This window comes from Symphalangus syndactylus, chromosome 15 (assembly GCF_028878055.3).
Source record: "Symphalangus syndactylus isolate Jambi chromosome 15, NHGRI_mSymSyn1-v2.1_pri, whole genome shotgun sequence".
Classification (NCBI taxonomy): Eukaryota; Metazoa; Chordata; class Mammalia; order Primates; family Hylobatidae; genus Symphalangus; species Symphalangus syndactylus.
In genome coordinates, this window is record NC_072437.2 from 22,053,828 (window position 1) to 22,068,173 (window position 14,346).

General features: G+C 46.8%; 1 protein-coding gene across 1 annotated transcript in view; it reads left to right on the forward strand.

Annotated features, from left to right (window-relative positions):
- Positions 1-8,205: 8,205 nt before the first annotated feature.
- Positions 8,206-14,346, forward strand: part of SLC15A1 (solute carrier family 15 member 1) — a 44,807-nt gene continuing 38,666 nt past the window's right edge. Inside the window, exons 1-5 of the mRNA XM_063618498.1 lie at positions 8,206-8,267; positions 9,829-9,838; positions 9,949-10,030; positions 10,134-10,275; positions 12,363-12,482. Of these exons, the coding sequence (XP_063474568.1) occupies positions 8,206-8,267; positions 9,829-9,838; positions 9,949-10,030; positions 10,134-10,275; positions 12,363-12,482 (416 nt within the window). The remainder of the gene's footprint in view (positions 8,268-9,828; positions 9,839-9,948; positions 10,031-10,133; positions 10,276-12,362; positions 12,483-14,346) is intronic.

Below are 14,346 nucleotides of genomic sequence, written 5' to 3' on the forward strand. Positions count from 1 at the left end.
TGGCTGGTACTGGTTGTTCCTTTCCACGTTTAGTGCTTCCTTCAGGAGCTCTTGTAAGGCAGGCCTGGTGGTGACAAAATCTCTCAGCATTTGCTTGTCTATAAAGGATTTTATTTCTCCTTCACTTATGAAGCTTAGTTTGGCTGGATATGCAATGCTGGGTTGAAAAATCTTTTCTTTAAGAGTGTTGAATATTGCCCCCCCTCTCTCCTGGCTTGTAGAGTTTCTGCCAAGAGATCTGCTATTAGTCTGATGGGCTCCCCTTTGTGGGTAACCCAACCTTTCTCTCTGGCTTCCCTTAACATTTTTTCCTTCATTTCAACCTTGGTGAACCTGACAATTATGTGTCTTGGGGCTGCTCTTCTCAAGGAGTATCTTTGTGGTGTTCTCTGTATTTCCTGAATTTGAATGTTGACCTGTGTTGCTAGGTTGGGGAAGTTCTCCTGGACAATATCCTGAAGAGTGTTTTCCAGTTTGGTTCCATTCTCCCATCATTTTCAGGTACACCAATCAAATGTAGATTTGGTCTTTTCACATAGTCTCATATTTCTTGGAGGCTTTGTTCGTTTCTTTTTACTCTTTTTTCTCTAAACTTCTCTTCTCACTTCATTTCATTAATTTAGTCTTCAATCACTGATACCCTTTCTTCCACTTGATCGAATTGGCTACTGAAGCTTGTGCGTGCATCATGTAATTCTTGTGCCATGGTTTGCAGCTCCATCAGGTCATTTAAGGTCTTCTCTACACTGTTTATTCTAGTTAGCCATTTGTCTAATCTTTTTTCAAGGTTTTTAGCTTCCCTGCGATGGGTTGGAACACCCTCCTTTAGCTCGGAGAATTTTATTATTATCAACCTTCTGAAGCATACTTCTGTCAACTCGTCAAAGTCATTCTCCGTCCAACTTTGTACCATTGCTGGCGAGGAGCTGAGATCCTTTGGAGGAGAAGAGGAGCTCTGGTTTTTAAAATTTTCAGCTTTTCTGCTCTTGTTTGTCCCCATCTTTGTGGTTTTATCTACCTTTGGTCTTTGATGCTGGTGACCTACAGATGGGGTTTTGGTGTGGATGTCGTTTTTGTTGATGTTGATGCTATTGCTTTCTGTTTGTTAGTTTTCCTTCTAACAGTCAGGTCGCTCAACTGCAGGTCTGTTGGAGTTTGCTGAAGGTGCACTCCAGACCCTATTTGCCTGGGTATCACCAGCGGAGGCTGCAGAAGAGCAAATATTGCTGCCTGATTCTTCCTCTGGAAGCTTCGTCTCAGAGGGGCATCCGGCTGTATGAGGTGTCAGTCAGCCCCTACTGGGAGGTGTCTCCAAGTTAGGCTACATGAGTGTCAGGCACCCACTTGAGGAGGCAGTCTATCCTTTTTCAGAACTCAATCACTGTGCTGGGAGAACCACTGCTCTCTTCAGAGCTGTCAGACAGGGACGTTTAAGTCTGCAGAAGTTTCTGCTGCCTTTTGTTCAGCTATGCCCTGCCCCCAGAGGTGGAGTCTACAGAGGCAGGCAGGCCTCCTTGAGCTGCGGTGGGCTACACCCAATTTGAACTTCCCAACCGCTTTGTTTACCTACTCAAGCCTCAGCAATGGCGGACGCCCCTCCCCCAGCCAGGCGGCCGCCTCGCAGTTCGATCTCGGACTGCTGCGCTAGCAGTGAGCAAGGCTCCGTGGGCGTGGGATCTGCTGAGCCAGGCGCGGGATATAATCTCCCGGTGTGCTGTTTGCTAAGACAGTTGGAGGGTCCCAATTTTCCTGGTACAGTCTTCCCTTGCCTAGGAGAGGGAAATCCCCAGACCTGACCCCTTCTGCTTACCAGGTAAGGCGATGCCCCACCCTGCTTCAGCTCGCCCTCCGTGGGCTGCACCCACTGTCCAACCAGTCCCAGTGAGATGAACCAGGTACCTCAGTTGGAAATGCAGAAATCAGCCATCTTCTGTGTTGATCACGCTGGGACCTGCAGACCAGAGCTGTTCCTATTTGGCCATCTTGGAAAGGGGAGCTATATTGATGATACATACTTTAAAATAAGCAGATCTAAGGCTGGGTGCAGTGGCTCATGCCTGTAATCCCAGCACTTTGGGAGGTCGAGGTGAGTGGATCACTTGAGGCCAGGAGTTCAAGACCAGCCTGGCCAACATGGTGAAACCCCGTCTCTACTAAAAATACAAAAATTAGCCAGGCATGGTGGCACACACCTGTAATCCCAGCTACTCAGGAGGCCGATGCAGGAGAATTGCTTGAACCCAGGAGGCAGAGGTTGCAGTGAGCTGAGGTTGCACCACTGCTCTCCAGCCTGGGCAACAGAGTGAGACTCCATCTCAAAAAATAAAATAAAATAAAATGACCAGATCTCACAAGAACTCACTCACTGTGGTGAGGACAGTACCACGAGGGATGGTGCTAAACCCCCAAGATTCAATCACCTCCCACCATGCCCCACCTCCAGCATTGGGGATTACATTTCAATATGAGATTCTGGTGGGGAAATACATGCAAACTATATTGCAGATGAAGAAATGGAAGCCCAGAGGGTAAGTATCTTGATCAAGGCCACATGGCTAGGAGGAATGTCTCTACACTGAGGTTTGATCTCCTGATTCCCAAAAGCCCATGTCTTTCCACTGACTAGATGCAGGGGCAATATTGACAAAGTTCTCTCCTTAACTGAAAAACCACTTTTGCCGTTAGCAAGGCCAAGCTGTGTTCTTGCAGGGACCACTGGCTTCCTGGGGCTTTTGTGGGACCAACTTTGTCAACTTTACTCCTTTACTCTTGGCTTAGGAAACCATTTTCAGAGCAAGCACCAGAGCTTAGATTCTGCCAAATCCAGTGTAAAAGCCAGGTGCCAGGTATGCACTTCTAAGCTCCAAGTAGAAAAATATAGTTTAGGAAAAAATTAATAAAGAGAGCATTTCACCAACAAACAAAATGTGGCAGGAAATTTGAGTCTTAGTTATATGTAAGTAGTGATTATAAAGACCTGTATTTACAGAGTTTGGGGCAAACCTATGTGTATTAGTTTCTAATTACCGCTGTAACAAAAAAACCACAGGCTTAATGGCTTCACACAGGTGTCTTCTTGTAGTTCTGGAGGTCAGAAGTCCAAAATGAATTTTACTGGGCTAAAATCAAGGTGTTGGCAGGGCTACATCGAAAGGCTCTCTGAGAGAACCCTACATGCCTTTTCCAGCTTCTCCAGGCTGCCACATTCCCTGGCTTGGGGACCCCTCCCCTAACAATTGCAGTCACTCCCCTGCTTTTCACCTTTTCTGACTGTTTTTACGACTCTTGTGATTATATTGGGTCTGCCTGCATAATCTAAGATAAACTCTTCATCAAAGGCGCCTAACTTAGTCACATCTGCAAGACCCTTTTGCCATGGGAGGGAACATATCCCTGAATCCCAGAGATTACAACATGGACATCTCTAGGGGACGACCATTCTGAACACCACACCTTGAAATTTCGGAAACACGTCCTCAAAGCCGTATGTGAAGCTTACAGTATTCCTTCAGTTTCATTCTTGGTCATGATAGGAAACAGTTATCTCTCTGCCTGAAAGTGAGGCCTTCTTTCTTAGACCTCAGCAAAATGCCTCGTTCCTTCCAACTTCCGAAGTCCGACTCCTAGAGGTGCACTCTCGGCAGCCTTCAGTTGCTGAGGGAGTTATTAATTTCTAGGTAATAAAACTTCAAAGTTAGAGTTTTCACCCTGAAATGGTTCAAAATATGGAGCATGCTTTATATAAATAGCAGGAAATATTCATATGGATGGGAGATTTTATTGAGTCATGCGGAAAAGGGGAGTCTCTTGTTTTCTCCTGTGTTCCCTGTCCCCCCCAACCCCCAAGTCAATAATCATATAAATATATAATATACACTTATCAAATTATTTAGCCAAAAGAAAGCAAAACCACTGCGGGGCCTAGAATAGCAAGAAGAGCCTGCGTTTATTCAGCGATTGCAATATGTTGGGTACTAATGAACAGTCCTGTGGGAAGTCTAGATTCTAGGCTGGGTTTGGCTCTGATCATAGTTCAACACAAGGGACCCCAGAGTGATACTAGAAACATTGGGCTAGTCAAATATGCCTCTGAGGTTTACTAGCAGGGGACCAACGTAAACATGATTGCACCAAAGTAAACAGAGTCTTGTGAGAGCTGATACTTGAGTTCAGTCTGAAGTCTCACCACTTCTGCATTTGAGCTTTCTAAGATAGCAATCCTGTTGACACAGGCACATTAAGATAAGAAATGCTGACTGCAATGTTACACCCAGTAGATAGCTCTGGATTCTATCAAAGAGTTTAGCAACCTCTGCCCTGTAACAATAAAAGCAGTTCTTGGAATATAGACTTTCAGAAAACGAAGTGCCTTCTCGGTGATGGCTGGGTACTGAGTCTCGGATTTACACTTCAAGGGATTTCCTTTCCCATAATTTAGTTCGGTGTATAATGATTGTTAAGACCTAAGCTTTCTGAATGGCCTCTTTTCTGTAACTGTAGTATGTTTGAAGTAGAGAAGAACTTTACCACTATTAAGCAAATAACAGGTACAAAATATTGAGCAAAGACAAAAGGACAACTCTGGAAAGATGAAGTCTTTCCCTGCAAACAAAAATCCGGGGAACACAGGAAAGGAAGGTTTGTGATGAAGCCTCGGGCTCTCTCTGCTGGATTTGGGTGATTTGGGTTTTCAGAGCTCGCTCCTGCTTCCCTGAAGAGGGCCAAGGATAACACGGACCTTTGTGTGACTTCACCCCTCTCGTTGGCTTTGGGAGGCAATGGTAAGGCCATATTACCCAAAGTCTAAGTAGACGAAGCATAACGTGCTATTGCTGTGTCCTCAAGAACACACAGCACTACAGCAATGACGCTTTGCACCTTCAGGCTGGTTTGCACCGAGCTTGCGAAACACACGCTTGCCTGACCAGCCCCTCCTATTCGTTGGACACTGGCACTTTCCCTGCCTGGTGTGAAAGACAGCCCAAGTCCACAGCAGGTGCGCTGCCTCACCACGGACCTCCCAGGACACAGAGGCCATGCTCAGCACAGGAGGGCTTGGTCACAGAAAGATGCCATGGTGGATGGGCACCAGTGGTAGCATGGCACCTGGGCCTGCAGCAGCCTCCCTGTTGCCCCCTGGGCCTGCAAGATGAAGGGAAGGAACCGCTACTGAAACCTGGAAGGAAAGAGTTGTGTGGGAAGGGCTGACGTCGGAGAAGCCGTGACTGTCACTTGAGGTGACGGTCTGAGGTGACCTTGCAGGGAGGGCACCAGAAAAACAAATACCCCAATGTTTCTTCCCTCCTCTGATCTTCCCAGGGCTCCCTGTTGACCAAAGGACCTGGGAGCCAGGTCGAGACCCGGGACATGGATGAGCTCCTTGCAGGTCAGCCTCGGGGCTGAAGAAGAAGGACGGTCCTGGAAGGGCCCGCGGGACCCACAATGCAGAGCTGGATCTGAGCGCTGTGCTCTGTGACTGATAAACGGGGCCTTAGGAAACATGTCCCACAAACACTGAATTTCCGCTCTGTGGGAAGCGGCGCGGGGGCGCTGAGGACCCTGAGGCAGTCGCGTCTCCCCCGTAACGATGCACTGAGGGCTGTGGGGTTCGCAGGACTCTTCCAGCAACCCCGCAGGGCGGAGGTCGTCCTCATTTGATTGTTCGGCTGGCGTGAAATAGGTGGGCTCACCCGCCATGCAGCTGGCAGGTCCCAGCATGAGACTTGGCCTCAGGGCTGACTCCATGACCCTCGTTCTTGGTGTATTGCCCTGGAAGCAGCCCCATCCCACGACAGGTCTCATTCAGGAGGAAAGCAGGTTATTCGTGTGGAGGAATCTCTGTCCAGAACTCTAATAGGCAGAAAGAGTTGGGAACTGGGGTCCTGTGAAACCAGTACAGTGTATTTCCCCCTTAGGACAAGGACTAAAATAGCATCTAAAATACCCCTTCCCTTCTCCTTCCCTTCCCCTGCCTTCCTTTTTTCCTTTTTTGAGACGGAGTCTCACTCTGTTGCCCAGGCTGGAGTGCAGTGGTGCGATTTTAGCTCACTGCAACCTCCGCTTCCCAAGCTCAAGTGATTCTCCTGCCTCAGCCTCCTGAGTAGCTGGCACGCACCACCATGCCCAGCTAATTTTTGTATTTTTAGTAGAGACAGGGCTTCACCATGTTGGCAGGCTGGTCTCCAACTCCTGACCTCAAGTGATCCACCCACCTCGGATGGAGGTGTGAGCTACCACGCCCGGCCCTAAAATGCTCTTAAGTGGGCAAAAATGCAAGACCATCTGGTAGGAGGCCCCTGGGGCCACACTGAGCTGCAGGAGTGGCAATAACCCCAGCACAGGCTGACAGATCAGGAGGGAAGGCGCCTGCCCAGGAAGAGGTGGTGAAACCTGGAGGGCCCCGTGATCAAGGTCAGGAAGGGAGTTCCTCTGCCAGGATTGTGGCTTTGTTTCTTGTGGGATAGGGCTTTGAACTTGCACATAATGAAAATATAAGGCAGTAAATCTGCAAGGAAGGGCCCCAGAGGGAAACGGTGTGGGAGATGCAGGAGGGTGCTGTGGTGGAGGCTTCAGCATGCTGTATGGCTCCTGTATTCTGTTCTGCTCTGGATAGCTGGTGTGGTCTTTCTGGCGTTTGGAACCAGGGAAATGATAAAACTCTGTTATATAGAGCCGTTAGGCAGCAGGACATCACAGCCTGCATGTGGTCCTCCAAGTGTAGTCCCCAGACCAGCATCATTGACATCACCTTGACTCCTGTTAGAGATGCAAATCTCAGGTGCAGAGAGAAGTCAGTCTTCTCAAATACCAGCCACAGAGGCAGGCCTTGACTTCCAGTTGAGCTGCTTTTCATATGGGCGGCTCTGCTGCTGTTTGCAACACTTGGGTTGCCGTAGGGCTTTAAGGATTTAAAAAATTGTTATGGATACATAATAATTATACATATTTATGGGGTACATATGATTTTTAATAGAGGTATACAATGCTTAGTGATCAAACCTGGATATTTGGAATATCTGTCACCTCAAACCTTGATCTTTTCTTTGTGTTGAGAACATTTCAGATCTGCTATCTATTCTGTTTGTTTTTTGTTTTGGGTTTTTTTTTATTTACAGAGCCTCACTCTGTGGCCTAGGCTGGAGTGCAGTGGTGCGACCTTGGCTCATTGCAACCTCCACCTCCCAGGTTCTAGCAATTCTCCTGCCTCAGCCTCCCAAGTAACTGGGATTACAGGCGTGTGCCACCATGCCCAGCTAATTTTTGTATTTTTAGTAGAGATAGGGGTTCATCATGTTGGCCAGGCTGGTCTCGAACTCCTGACCTGAAGTGATCTGCCTACCTTGGCCTCCCAAAGTGCTGGGATTACAGGTGTGAGCCACCATGCCCAGCCTCTATTTTGAAATATACAATAAATTTTTGTTAACTGTAGTCACCGTGTTGTGCTACCAAACACCAGCTCTTATTCCTTCTACAGAACTGTGTTTTTGTATCCACTAACCTTGCTTCATCCTCCTGCCTTCACCTACCCTTCCCATCCTCTGGTAACCACCATTCTACTCACCACCTCCATGAGATCAATTTTTTAGCTCCTACATATGAGTGAGAATATGTGATATCTATCTTTCTGTGCCTGGCTTATTTCACTTAACCTGATGTCCTCCAGTTTCATCTGTATTGCTGCAAATGACAAGATCCAATGACAACTTTCATAGAAATAGAAAAAAAATCCTAAAATTCATATACAACCACAAAAGGCCTCGAAAAGCCAAAGTCACCCTGAGCAAAAAGAATAGGGCTGGAGATACCACCTGATATCAAAATATACTACAAAGCTGTAGTAACCAAATCAGCATGGAAACAGACACATAGACCAACGGAACAGAAAAGAGAACCCAGGAATAAATGCATCCGTTTATAGCCAACTCATTTTTGACAAAGCTGCCAAGAACAAACACTGGGAAAAGAACAGTCTAAAGAATAATTTTCCAGTGTAGTGATTCCCAAAGCACACTACCTGGACCAGTGGCAGCACCCACACCTGGGAGCTTGTTAGAAATGCAAGCTCAAGTGTCCATCTCAGGCCTACAGAATCAACAACTCTGGGAGTGGGGCCCAGCTATCCGTTCTTGCAAGCCCTCCGGTGAGTCTGAGGCACACTCCAGTGTGAGACCCACTGCTACAGGGTCACCGATTCCTAGATTCCTAATGGAGGTGGAGCATGTTCAGGGAGCCCTGGCAGCAAAGAACTCTAATATAAGGAAATCGGGGTGAGTGAGAGGGAAGGGGACGGATGCCCTGTGGGAAACAGCGTAGTGTGTGATAGACACGGATGAACACAGGGCAATGTGTTTGTGTAGGAGCAGACTGAGGAGGTATAAAGACTAGAGACAATGGGCTGGGCGCGGTGGCTCACGCTTGTAATCCCAGCACTTTGGGAGGCCGAGGCGGGCGGATCACAAGGTCAGGAGATCGAGACCGCGGTGAAACCTCATCTCTACTAAAAAATACAAAAAAATTAGCCGGGCGTGGTGGCGGGCGCCTGTAGTCCCAGCTACTCGGAGAGGCTGAGGCAGGAGAATGGCGTGAACCCGGGAGGCAGAGCTTGCAGTGAGCCGAGATTGCGCCACTGCACTCCAGCCTGGGTGACAGAGCGAGACTCCGTCTCAAAAAAAAAAAAAAAAAAAAGACTAGAGACAATGGCACAGCTCAGGTCTTGCCAAAATTCTGGGGAGACAGAAGAGCAGGTGTTGACGGGATGGGGATGAGACGCTCCTAGGATGCAGATGGGAGAGTCCACTGGACTTGATGTGCACCGGCTCCCTTGTATTCTCAGGCTGTTTCTTCCTGCTCTTTTCATTCGTTCTTGTGACATAACCCCCTACCAGTGGTAGGTATTGTACAGGACGTTGGAAGTGGGGATGTTGGTGTGATGGATGGCACATAATTCTTCCATTTGCAGAACCTGGTCCAGAAGGGAAGCAAAAATATAAACTGCCCATCATTACAGTATGGTGATGTAGGCACATCAGAGATGATTTGGGAAGGGAAAATCGGTGGCAAGACTTAAATCATGGGGTGAGCCTGGCAGGCAGGGCCCAAGCCATAGGAGGTGGCGGTTGAGTGTGCACAGTGTGTCAGGCACTCAGAAGCATTTTATATTACAGAAATTTAATCCCCACCAAAACACTTGTCAGATATCGAAGAACATGCTAGAATGTGTGGATTGTATCCTGATGGGCAGCCTTTGAAGTGTTTCAGGAGGAAATGGTTTAGGCCTGATTCTCTGAGCTGCTGCTTCTCAATTTTGACTGCACACGAGAATTGCCTGAGGAGCTTCTTAAAAGAAAATACAGATGCCAGGCCCCACCTCAGATAAGAAGCATGAGTCTGGGGCCGGGATCCCAGGGAGGGCTGGAGCTGTTTGGTGAATGGCCCCTCTGACCACTCTAAAAAGTCAGAGGCTCTGAGTTTAGACATAGCAAAAAGTATTGGAATGGCTTGACTTTAATATTGGGATTCTGTTTTTCTTTTAGGAATGTCCAAATCATGGGTGAGTACCCTTTTCCTTCTCTACATATCTTCATCTTGTAAATTTTATCATCTGTTTTACCCCTAAGGGTTCATTCACCTAACAGATCTGTAGTGTACATCTAGAACCAGTGAGGGTGTGATCCCGGATTTCCATGTGAGATGTCCTCTCCTGAGGAAATGCTGTGGATAATCCTCCTCAGACTAACAATAGCACTGGATGCTTTATTTCATTGCTGTCTCTATGTGGAAGGATTAGTGTAGGGAATAAAATGATTAAATGCTAGTTTCCTGCTCTAGACAGTCACTGGTAAGTTACTGAATCTGCATTGGCTGCCTTTCATGCCACTGGTGCTCCTTTGTGGGTATGGACAAGTGAGGGGTGTATTTCAATCCTGTGCTTGTTTCTTTTTTTGTCAGAGTTTCTTTGGTTATCCCCTGAGCATCTTCTTCATCGTGGTCAATGAGTTTTGCGAAAGATTTTCCTACTATGGAATGCGAGGTAACTGTATGGGCCGTTTCTCACCCTTCGGGGAAGAGCGGGAGTGGCCATAACCAGTCCTAACTTTGTTTCCCCCTCCTCTTCCACCTGCCCTCTGCAAAAGCAATCCTGATTCTGTACTTCACAAATTTCATCAGCTGGGATGATAACCTTTCCACCGCCATCTACCATACATTTGTGGCTCTGTGCTACCTGACGCCAGTTCTCGGAGCTCTTATCGCCGACTCGTGGCTGGGAAAGTTCAAGTGAGTGGCTGGAAATGTCTTGTTCACAAACAAGCCAAAAAGTAAATGCAGGTTTTGTAGTTGGGAATGGTGGAATCTGGGAATGATGAATCAAAGAACAGAGACTCTTAGGAGGGCCAGGTGTGGTATGGTTCACACCTGTAATCCCAGTACTTTGAGAGGCTGAGGCAGGAGTTTGAGACCAGCCTGGGCAACATGATGAGACCCCATCTCTACCGAAAATAAAGAAATTAGCGAGGCATAGTGGCATACACCTGTGGCCCCAGCTATTTGGGAGGCTGAGGTGGGAGGATCCACTTGAGCCCCAGAGGTCAAGGCTGCAGTGAGCTGTGATCACATCACTGCACTCCAGCCTGGATGACAGAACAAGACGCTGTCTCAAAAACAAATTAAAAACAAAAACAAACCCTTAGGAGAGCATTTACAGCTCTTTCTGCTCAGTTTCCTGTCCCTAGAGCCTAACACAGTGGCTGACATTTAGTGACTGCAAGCAGCATCTATAGGTTTTTGTTTTTCCCTAATCCAAACAAATGTAGCATCTTTGTCTCATCTTGACATAGTAGCAGGGATACTGTCTATTATTAGTGATGTGTGAGGCATGGAGTTAAGGTCTGGGGAAATGAAGAAACTCTCTAAAATACCCCCTGGCTGCTGAGGGGCTCACGCTGCTTGAGGTCACGTGGTGTGAGGTCACTAAGGAGAGAAGTCACCCAGCCCTCCAGGAAGGGCTCCATGAGCACACCCAGTGGGATGTTGCCAGGAAAGTTTTCCTAGGACTTAATGAAGAAGGAAGTAGAGGCTCTTCCAGGCCAAAGGAATGACATGGGCTGTCTTAGTCTGCTTGTGTTGCTATAAAGGAATACCTGAAGCTGGGGAATTTATAAAGGAAAAAGATATATTTGGTTGATGATTCTGCTGGCTGGAAGACCAAGCATCTGGTGAAAGCCTCAGGCTGCTTCTATTCATGGAGGAAGGTGAAGGAGAGCTGGCATGTGCAGAGATCACATGGCCAGAGGGGAAGTGAGAGACAGAGAGGAGGGAAGTGTCAGGCTCTTTTCAACAACCAGCTCTTGCAGGAACTCACTCATGACCATGAGGACAGCACCAAGCCATTCATGAGGAATCTGCCCCAGTGTCCCACACACCTCCCACCAGGCCCCACTTCCAACACCAGGATCACATTTCAGCTTGAGGTTTGCAGGAGACAGATAACCAAACTGTAGCATGGGCAGAAGAAAGAAGAATCACTACCTCTAAAGAATTCTACAAAAATTACCAAAGGTCCACTTCCTGGCCAAATATCATTACCAATCAGAAGATAAGTAATTCTTACTGTTTAAAAAGATAGGCCGAGTGCGATGGCTCATGCCTGTAATCCCAGCACTTTGGGAGGCCAAGGCGGGCAGATCCCAAGGTCAGGAGATGGAGACCATCCTGGCTAACACAGTGAAACCCCGTCTCTACTAAAAAATACAAAAAATTAGCCAAGCATGGTGGCGGACCCCTGTAGTCCCAGCTACTCGGGAGGCCGAGGCAGAAGAATGTCATGAACCCGGGAGGTGGATCTTTCCCCTCTCCTGGCCCTCTGGCCAAAATTTTGTTAATTTTTTTTTAAGAGACAGGGTCTCGCTCTGTCACCCAGGCTGGAGTGCAGTAGTGTAATCATGGCTCACTGCAGCTTCAACCTCCTGGACTCAAGTGATCCTCCCACCTCAGCCTCCTGAGCAACTAGGACCACAGGCATGCACCACCACACCTGGCTAATGTTTTATTTTTTTGTTGAGATGGGGTCTTGCTACGTTGCCCAGGCTGGTGTCGAACTCCTGAGTTCAAGCAGTCCTCCTGCTTTGGCCTCCCAAAGTGCTGGGATTACAGGCATGAGCCACCATGCCTAGCCCAAAACTTTGTTCTATTCTTTTTGCCCATGTGCCTTCCTGAGAGTTAACAGTGTTACTCAAGTTCGAGAAATAAGTGTATTCAGGATTGGGCTCTTGAAAGCTTTCAAGGAGGGGGTCTTTTGTGGTGGAGTCAGAAGTGGACGGCTATTGTGCAATTAACTCGGGTTCTCTTAATCTTTGGAAACACAGGACCATTGTGTCGCTCTCCATTGTGTACACAATTGGACAAGCAGTCATCTCAGTAAGCTCCATTAATGACCTCACAGACCACAACCACGATGGCACCCCCGACAGCCTTTCTGTGCACGTGTGAGTTGGTGCTCACTGCTGCCCCTATCACCCTCTTACCTCGTGCTCGTTTGATGCCTTAAGTCTTCGTCTTTTTCCTTGAACTTCACTGTGAACATAAGGAGGTTTTTCCTCCCCCTTGGGCAGCATGGAGAAGGCTGTCAAATAGATTGAGCTGGGTCTTCAGGATGTCACCACCCTAACAGTTGTCTGGCGGCATTGCTCACTCTGAGGCTCAGCTGTTATGGGCCGTCATATCCCATGTGAGGTACAGTCAGTGGGCAGGGGATTCATGTTGGTCTTGACTTACCCTGGAGGGATATAAAGTCCCACAGACCTTGATCCTTCACACCGCCAGGTGTCCTCAGGACTCCAGGACGTTTGGTTTTCTGTCTTGTACCACACTTCTGCCTAGTTTTCAATAATCCCGTTTCATAAATATTTGTTCCAGCCCTTTATGCTGGGCTCTGGATGGCAGGTGTTATTGATAAATGCTCATGTGCTGGATTAATCTTGCTTCACTGCAGTCTGGCCTAGTAGACTAGCTGTAGAGATTTATTTAGTTTCCTGTTTTTGTGCTTCAGTTCCTTGATCTATAAGTAAACTATCTAATGAGCTGGGAAAGAAGAATAGAAACTCAAATTAGTATCGGCCATCCCTGCACTGCTGGCTTATCAGTTGATCAGACTGCTGTCCAGACTGGCTGTCTTGATGCAACACTCTTGGTCCCCAGAGGGAACTGTGTCGGTGGAGGGAGTGGCTGTGAGCCCTCCCACAGAGCAGCTCTATGGCCTTGGGAAGGTGCTTTTCTCTGCACCTCAGTTTTCTAATCTGTAGTATCAATTAAGAACATGGACTTTGGAGCCAGATTCTGGCTGTGCCCCTTCCTAGTTGTGTGAGCTTGAGCAAGTTTCTTAACCTCTGTGCCTCAGTTTCCTTGTTTATAATAGTACCTACTTCGTGTAGGACTGTTGTGGGTTAATCCAAGTAAAGCACCTGAAACACTGCCTGACAAGTGATCAGTGCAGAAGAAATCTTAGCTTTTCATTTTTCATTTCATGGAGTCCATATTGGAGCACACCTAAAATTCTCACAAGAGTAAATTGTATATAATATTCAGTTGGCCATGTTTTTGTTGTCTTTTAAAATGCTTAGATTGACAACATTAAATGCAAGTTGTATTAAGAGGCAGACAAGATTAAAGAGGTGATTTGGCCAGCCAGTTCAGGAAGATTGGTTCAGGAAGCATGATTTTTAAAGAATTCTTTACCTGTGCAATATTTGACTTTATCTGTCTCATAAAATTTTTTAAGTGTTTAAAAGCAACATTAGCAACCAAGAAGATATGGGATACATGCCTATAAAACCAGAAATTTGTAGTACCTACCTGTAAATTTAATAAAACTACAAAATGAGGGTCAATAAATGCTATGAATTTTTTTTTTCAGTTCAGGAGTTAAAATACTTAGCAATAACCTAGAAAATACAAGAGTAAATTAAATAACCCTTAATCCCACCATCTAGCCATGATAATAAATCTTTTAGTCTATTTCCTTCCAGTTTTCTGTACCTTGTAAACAAACTGAGATCATACTACCTAACCTGATATTCTGCTTTGCAATGAAATCATGTTTTCCAATGTTACTTAATTACTATTATGAGTCGGTTATGACTGTACCAGACACAATGCTTATATTTGTTCAATAACATTTCATTTACCCTCTCTTTTACTGGAAACAATAAAGCTACAAAAGAACCCCAAACCTAAGGCTTTGCTCAGCTCACGAGCTACTGTTTTATGTTTTCTGGATGGTAAATTATTAGACGGGGGCAGGAGTTTGAAGGCCCATGAGTTCAAGTTTGCATATGGCTATCACGCTGCATT